Source organism: Colossoma macropomum, unplaced genomic scaffold (genome assembly GCF_904425465.1).
Source record: "Colossoma macropomum unplaced genomic scaffold, Colossoma_macropomum, whole genome shotgun sequence".
NCBI lineage: Eukaryota > Metazoa > Chordata > Actinopteri > Characiformes > Serrasalmidae > Colossoma > Colossoma macropomum.
Window position 1 is genome coordinate 41,016,754 of NW_023494802.1, and position 8,626 is coordinate 41,025,379.

The 8,626-nt window shown below is 42.3% G+C and overlaps 1 protein-coding gene across 1 annotated transcript in view; it reads right to left on the reverse strand.

The window, feature by feature from the left end:
* Positions 1-1,978: 1,978 nt before the first annotated feature.
* The window catches only part of LOC118823002 (CXXC-type zinc finger protein 4), a 7,708-nt gene continuing 1,060 nt past the window's right edge, over positions 1,979-8,626 (reverse strand). Inside the window, exons 2-3 of the mRNA XM_036592362.1 lie at positions 8,599-8,626; positions 1,979-3,906 (exon numbers count right to left, since the gene is read on the reverse strand). The exon at positions 8,599-8,626 is cut by the window's right edge and continues 159 nt beyond it. Coding sequence (XP_036448255.1) covers positions 3,859-3,906; positions 8,599-8,626 — 76 coding nt within the window. The 3' untranslated portion in view covers positions 1,979-3,858. The remainder of the gene's footprint in view (positions 3,907-8,598) is intronic.

An 8,626-nucleotide genomic window follows, 5' to 3' on the forward strand; every position in this document is an offset into this window, starting at 1 on the left:
TCATATTTCTCTGTAATGTTAATGCAGGTAGATCTACTCCCAGTTTCTACATTTTATAAAGACACAGTGGGGCCGGAGGTCTGAGACCACATGGAAAATCTGGGATTTTCTTATCTAATCCTTTAAATAAAGAACAGAACATTTTTGAATTAAAAAAAGAAAAGTCATGATGAGTAAAAAAAAAGCAGAAATAGTGGGGACTCTGCACTGTTTCTAGGTCATTACTTACATTTACGCAAATTAGTGAAATTGACCATGTTCAGACCTTTGAGCAAAAAGGTCAGATTATTTTTAGATCTCTTCCGGTGAAGCTCGTGTTCCGACGACTCTCAGGTGGATCTGATCTGCTCATCAGAGGCTTCTGTCACTGTTAAGGGGGAAAAATACTAAGAAATTAGAAATTCATAGTAAAATTTCAAAGATTTTACTGTTCACTCAGATTGTTCTGCTGATAAAATCATTCGCAATAAAAAACATTGCATTAAATGAGAAAGGAATGAAAAAATAGAAGCATTTCACTCGTGCTTTCAGACGTTTGGAGCCCACTATATAAAGATTTCAGACATCATCAGCCCACAGTTTCCATTTAGTGGCCTCCTTAACTGTTACACAGCTTTTTGGTTTGTAGCAATATTTTAAACAATTTAGTGATATTTTTTGTTGTTTGATGGGAAGTGAGCTCTGTGTCCGAATGTCAGAAAAGTGGTTTATTTCTAGTTTTTGTTTATTCTATTTTATAGTATCCAGGACCTGTTAACTGTTTCATAGATAAATGTACTAAAATCCAAATCCAAAAATGAAAAATTATGAGTTTTCTGGTGAGCATTTACAATTCAGTGTGGCTTTCAGAGAAGAAAACAGAGCAAAACGAGGTACGTCAGGTTTGTAATACATTCTTTCAGCATTCATTAACTTTATGAATGTTAACATAAACATCTGAGAATATGGTGATGCTGGATTGTATCCGAAGCGACCAGCGCTTCTGTAGACGGTGAAAGAAATGGAGGCGCAGCAGTGCAACACTGAAGCAACCTGCTCACATTGTTGTTGTTTTTTGTTTTGCTGATTTTAGTAGCTGTTGTTACCGTTTCTTATGATTATTATTTTATTTTATTGCATTTTCTTTGTATTTTTTATTGCATTTTTTACTGCCTGACCCTGAGCTTCATCCGATAGGTCGATTAAATAAAGATGCTGTTGGGAATAAAACATATCTCTCCTCCTCTACCCCCCATCTCTCTCTCTCTCTCTCTCTCTCTCTTTCTCTCTCTCTCTCTCTCTCTGATGTAAATCATCCACAGAGTGAAGGCATCTGCCGCCCCTCCCACATTCTAGAACACAGGGTGCTCATGTCATTGTAATTCATGTTGCCTAGCAACGCGGGAGTCGTCATAGAAGCCCAACAATAAAAGGATGACATGTACAGTGATCTGCTCTAAAGCTGAAATATTCCACCATCTTCCGCCATCTTTCTCTCCCCCCTGCTGTAGCGCAGGCTCGCTCGCCCGCCGTTCATTATTCCTCCTTACTGAGAGCTCTCAGACCTGTTATTAGAGCCCTGTACACCCCCCCCCCACCCCCGCACCCCACCAGCAGCGGCTGTCCGGTTACCACTTTTCAAAAAAAGCCTCTGACGGATCAGCCAGAGAAAATATGAGTGATATTACATTTCAGAGTGAGAGGGGTGTTTCCTCAAATCTCGCCTCCTTTTTTTCCTCTGAAACCAGCCCTTTGTGTCGACAGGGGAAACCATTTTACTTGCGCGAGAGCGTTTATCAAAATGGATTCCAGAAGATGGATATGAAATCCATCTGTTGGCCTTGAAAAAAAAGGAAAGAGAAAAAAAAACCCCACAGTGACGTAGTCGAGCATTTTGCTGCATATGAACAATGGAGTTGCTGAGAGAAAGAGAGAGAGAGAGAGAGAGAGGCAGACAGATCACACTCAACACCCGGAGTTTTATCCTAACAGTCTTTTATTAATCAAGACAGTAAGGCATCACAACAGCAATGTACAAAGTTATTTAAAGTCTTTAATTAAAACCAAAAACACGTTTTCTACCCATGCAACAGTGAAAGTGTTAGAGTGTGGACTGAGGCCGAGTCTCTGGCTGCTTTCAGACGCCAGCGCGACTTTATCTTTGCTCACTAGCCCGTGTTTATCTGACCTCTCCGTGTGGAGTCTTAACAGCAAATAGAAAATCCAGAGGAACCTGATTTCCCTTCGTTCCGATTTGGACCACATCTGTATCTCCTCACAGCTGTTTCAGCAAATGACCACAATCTCTCCTCTTTCGATCTTTCTGTCTTTCTTTCGTTTGTTCTTTCTTTCGGTCTTTTCTCACTTTCTTTGAGGTATGCCTGTAGAGGTGCTGCAGAAAGTGAAGAATGCTAATCTCTCTTGCTACGTTTGAACATGTGTGGTAGTGGACAGAAGTGTGTGTGGTAGTGGATTGGAGTTTTTGGTGGATTATAGTGTGTGGTAGTGGATTGGAGTGTTTGGTGGATTATAGTGTGTGGTAGTGGATTGGAGTGTCCGTGGTAGTAGATTGGAGTGTTTGCTGGATTATAGTGTGTGGTAGTGGATTGGAGTGTGTGGTAGTGGATTGGAGTGTTTGCTGGATTATAGTGTGGTAGAGGATTAGAGTGTTTGCTGTATTATACTGTGTGGTAGTGGATTGGAGTGTGTGGTAGTGGATTGGAGTGTGAGGTAGAGGATTAGAGTGTTTGCTGTATTACAGTGTGTGGTAGTGGATTGGAGTGTGTGGTAGTGGATTGGAGTGTTTGGTAGAGGATTAGAGTGATTGCTGTATTACAGTGTGTGGTAGTGGATTGGAGTGTGTGGTAGTGGATTGGAGTGTGTGGTAGAGGATTAGCGTGTTTGCTGTATTACAGTGTGTGGTAGTGGATTGGAATGTGTGGTAGTGAATTGGACTGTTTGGTGGATTATAGTGTGTGGTAGTGGATTGGAGTGTGCGGTAGAGGATTAGAGTGTTTGCTGTATTATAGTGTGTGGTAGTGGATTGGAATTGTGTGGTAATGGATTGAAGTGTGTATGATAGTGGATTGGTGAGTGGTAGCAGATGTATTGTGTGTGGTCGTAGGTGTCAGTGTGTAGTATCAGATGTGAGAGTGTGTATGGTAGTGGATTGGTGTGTGTGGTAGCAGAAATTAATGTGTGGTAGCAGATGTTAATGTGTGTAGTAGTAGATGTTAGTGTGTGGTAGGGGATTGATGTGTGTGGTAGCAGAAATTAGTGTGTGGTAGTAGATGTTAATGTGTGTAGTAGTAGATGTTAGTGTGTGGTAGGGGATTGATGTATGTAGTAGTGGATGTTAGTGTGCATGATAGTGGATTGGAATACGTGGTAATGTGGTGTGTTGCAGTGGATTGGAGTGTGTGTGGTAGTGTGATGGATTGTGTGTGTGGTAGTGGATGTGAGTGTGCGGTAGTGGATGTTAGTGTGCATGATAGTGGATTGGACAATGTGGTAATGGATTGTGTTGCAGTGGAGTGTGTGTGGTAGTGTGATGGATTGTGTGTGTGGTAGTGGATGTGAGTGTGCGGTACTGGGTTGGCATGTCTGTGGCCTTTAGTTGAGAGATTGGGGCAGAAATTCTTCTGCATATTCATCCAGTGTCGACCGTCCAGAGAGAGAGAGAGAGCGATCCAGTCTAATCCGTGCTGAGATTCTGACTCCGGCGAGTTTATTCCTGATTTGCGGAGTGAGGAAGGGAGTCCAGTGGAATGACTTCAAGTGACCGTGCGGAGTTCTGCTGTGTTCTGCTTGGTTGTCCGTTTTTTTGTGGTCCGATGTGTGTTCTTTTCCGGTTCTTGGGGATCCTCCATTGGTGTTGTTTCAGAAGAACCAGCGGAAGGTGTCTGCTGCTCCCACAGAGGAGGCTCTCTGTGAGACACAAACACACAGGATATTAGAGGAATGAGTGCAGCTCACGGACACACGAGCACCTCTACACAGCGCGATGGCCAAACTTTTGGGCTCCGTCTCAAACCACACACTACTACACTGCACATACTATGCTGATGAACATACTGTTAACGACGGTGTGCTGTTCCTGATGTACTATTTAGTGCGCTAGTATACAGTCTGAGATGTGGCTTTTTTGTCTTGGAGGGCCAAAAGAAAACATATTCCTCACGGGCCAACTTTGGCCTGCAGGCCGCACTTTTACAGCCCTGCTTTACACCAGTTTAGACTCAGAAGTCAAAGTCATGAAATGTGGAAAAAACAACTAAATTAATCAGTGTAGGACAAGTTTGCTGTGTCTGAAGGAGTCAGTGCTTCTCAAACTGGTCCACATTTTACTCTATCAATACTTCTTTCAAGTGGATTGGAGCAAAAATCTGGACCCGTCTGGGGGTCCCTCAGGACCACTTTTAGAACTACAGATTTAGCGTAAATAAAATTCTAATTCAGCACACAAAAAAAAACTCCACAAAAACAACTTAAAACTCATGTTTTAGCCAATTAGGCCCTATTCAGATACTGATAAGAGACTACAGTATAATTTATCTAGTTTTGAATGTGAGGAGTTGAAGTGTGGACCCACGTAAGTGTTACTAGAGTTTAAGGGGTTAAGTATATACTTAAGTTAATATCAGCATGATGCATTAACACCTTTAGCCTCCCAGCTAAACCTCCCAGAATTCTTTGAAAAATGGCATAGAACCACTTTTAGTTCCCTAAAGAGCCTTTCAGTGGATCCTTCTTTAGAGAACCACTTTCTGCAAATGATATGTGAGCGTGTGGAGAACCTTTTGAGAGCCTTCACATAAGTTAAGGTTTCTAGACAGAACAGTTCCTTAAACCTTTAAAAGGTTCTTCATGCTCGCACATCTCATTTACACGAATGGTTCTCTAAAGGAGCACTCTCTGAAAAGTTCTTTGGAGAACACGTGGCATTCCTCAGGGAGCTTTGATAGCCGGTCAGATGATGACTGCCCTCTTCTTGTACTTCTGTGCTGCCACTTTCGTGCTGAATTGGTAGTGAATTCAGACACGAGCATGGAGCTCCAGTCAGACAGGTTCCTCAGCGCTAGCCCGGCAGGCCTGAGGGTGAGCGGCTCGACTGCTACTGCAGCGGGAAAAACGCACAGTCTGACAGCATGAGAACGTGGAAAGAAGCAGGCGTTTGACCAGCTGGTGGAGAAATATTTCTCTCCATCTGCTCCCACAGGCCGGTTCAAGGGTCCTTCCATGTTGCCATGCTGGCACGGTCCTTTAGACACGCAGCTCGCCATCTCAGCGCAAACACGAACCAACCAGACCCCACACACACTCCCCTTCAGCGCCTGCAGGCCTGCCAGGAGATACTCCACCATTCCTCAATGATTTAAACATAACCTTAATATGGCTAATAACCAGTGGCAACAGGAACCGAGCAGTTAAACATCCTTAAATCCACTTTAACTGCTTAACCCCAGGCTTACTATTCCGCTAATATGTACTGTATGAACTAATATGTCACTGCTGTTGGAGCAAAACCTCGTATCTCCATTTTTGTTGTTTTTCAGTTTTTGACATGATTTGAAAATGCCTGTCGTCCTTTACACTGTTTCTATGACCCAAAATTACTTGGAAAAATGTCTGGTTCCATTGACTTACATTAAAAGTAAAGTAGGTTTTTTCCTTCTCCTGTAAAAGTTACTATTTTGGAGATACGAGGTTTTCTTCCGACAGCAACAATGTACTATTCTGTAGTTCGAAATTACCGGCAGGTCCTTAAAGTAAAGGGTTATACATTTCACTTTTTGTTAGATTAGAAAACCGTTAGTTTTTAACAAAGCAAATTACAGAAAAATATTAAATGACACTAAACGTATTAATCACCAGGTCTCTGACTAGCTACGCTAGCAGTAACACTAGATTTAAGTTACATGGAAGAATGTTAGCATGTAAACTAGGGCTGTGGTCTAAAACCACTCACTAATGTTTCATTAGGCAGTGTTAGCAGACTTGCTAATGCTTGTTAGATGCCACTTTTTGGTAAATTTAGATAGCTAGCTTAGCTTTCTAACCAGCTAGCTGTTATTTTTACCACATTAGTAACTCAGATAACTGACTGATGATCACTTAGCTAATGTTAGCGCTAGCCTAGCTAATGTTATGGTTGTTCAGATATACTCTAACGAGTCATCACAGAATTAGCATAATTAGCGGTAATGAAAAGGCTAGCTTCATTTAGCGCAGTGTAAAAGCCCCCACCCAACGTCGCCTCTTCACTTCCACACAAAACTAGCCACCCATGTTTACGTCATGATGACTGGCAGCTGCTAACTCAGAACCCTGAAGGACAGTGTAGAACCAGAAATATAGCGCCAAAAAGAGTTCTTCTATTGTTATGATGTCAAACTTGTAGCAATAGAAGAACCCTTTTTAGTGCTATATAGAACCCTTTTGAACCATATACAGCGCATTCACCATGGGTGTGAGGAACCATTTTCACAATGCAGAGAACGCTTTAATCGTGCAAAGGATTCTTTGAGTGTTCAAGGCTCTATATAGAACCATTTTCTTAACTAAAGAACCCTTGAAGAACCTTTATTTTTAAGTGTGTAGGAGTCACTGGTGCAAAATTACGCCAGATAATACATATGGTGTATTTTTGTCTGTTACCAATGTCCAGTTAATAGACAAATGGCTTTGGATAAGACATAAAATGTGGCCTGTGCAAAAGTTTTGGCACACTTTATGTTTAATGTTTTATATACCTAAATAAAACGTCTAATAAATTAGCAAAACATGCTACATTATGTTTGTTCTCTGTGGAGGAACTTATTCAACAAAACATATAATTCGACCAAACTTTGATACTCCAATGATGGGCTCAGTTTTACGTTTACGTTGCCGTATGTTGGCCGCTGCCTCTTAAGGTTGGTCCCCCCACTGGTCAGACCAGATTTGCACCCCCGTTAGCAATGCTACGGTTCTTCTGAACCACGTTCCGTCCACTGAGGGCTGCAGTGTCTACAGGTATTTGCGCCTAGACATTTACTAATTAAGTTCTCTCCTTCATTAACAAAGACGGCTCCGGCGGCGGCGCACAGTGCTGGAATGAATACCCACACTCTCCCTCTGAATGGGCTGAGGATCCTTGGTCTACAGCCATATGGATCAGTTCCCCCGTGTTTAGCCCAGTGCAGTTACCGCCGTGCTTGTGGAAGGTTTCCATGCTGTTCTGGGAACGGTATTGTCTGTTTGTGCGGTTGGAGGTTGTTTAGCACGTCAGCGGGGGAGGCTGGTCCTGGATCAGTGTGGAAGGGCTGCTGGCCTTCAATGCTGCAGTGGGTTCAGCTGCTGTTTTCTGATTGAACATTACAGCCAGCTTACAGCATATTGCCTCATCATGTCCCTAACACACATACACCCCTCCTCCCATACCCACTGTGTGTGTAGGCATATGTGTGTGTGTGTGTGTGTGTGAGACAGACCTAGTGCAAGAGAGAGAGACAGAGAGAGAGAAAGAGAGAGGAAAAGTGAACCGGCATAGTTCCAGCTTGAAAGGGCTTTGGGAAATGTCCCAAGCAACCACTTGTGCCCTCCACACACACACACACACACACACACTGTGAATGCCTGGTGGTTAATTAGTGCAGTGAATGCCAGGACTGGGCTGCGTTCCAAACCCACAGCATCATCGCTACCAATTACAGGCGAGCGAGAAGGAGGAGAGCGTGCAGGCGCAATTAAGAGAATTTCTGATTGTGTGTTTGTGTGCACATGTATGTGTGTGTGTACTGTGTGTATGTGATGTGTGTGTGTGTGTGTGTGTAAAATTGCTTTTAATTTTAAGTCACATTTAGCTATATAAAATAGGCCATTCATTATGCCAGGTAGAGGAGAAAAAAGAATTAAAAGAATGACTTACTATCTCAAAATATTGAGTTAGTATCTCAAAATAATGATTTTTTTATAATTTAAGTCTTTTTTTTTTTAAAAATAACATCAAAACTTTAAAGAAATCAGACATTATTTAAAAAGAAAAGTCAATATGTCGATAGAAATAAGTCATTACTTTGAGAAAATACGTCAAAACTTTGACATACTGCTGCCAGTAACAGAGAGAAATGGGAAACCAAATTTTAATGTCATTTATTGTGAGAAGAGAAGCCAAAGTGAGGTAAGATATCTGGATAGCCGTGTAGCTACCTTGCTAACTTTAGCTTTCAGCTTGTCGACCTCTGCATCTGAGTCATTCCTGTTAGTTAAGTCATCGATTCTCTCTGCTGTAATGATGATTTGAAGAAAGATACTGCAGGTATAAGAGATTCAGCTGTTACGTTAGCTATCTGCCTTCCATCTGCATTCGCCAATTAACAGGAAAAACCACTGAAAACAGCCCCCAAAATCCACCCAAATCCCACCTTCAAGATGCCTCATCAGAATGGGGGTTTTCAGACCTTTAACAGGGAAAATCTCACTCTAGAGAACACGGAGGCACCACTGATTGAGACGACGAGGCCCGTTTACAACAGACAGCGATATTTTTCATTTTGCCCCTTTAAAAGCTTCTTCTTTCTCCTACAAAGACCCCGTTTCGGGGACACGGTATGTCTGCATGTGTATCTGTGAGTTTACCTCCACTGTGCTCCCCGGCTTCTTCTTC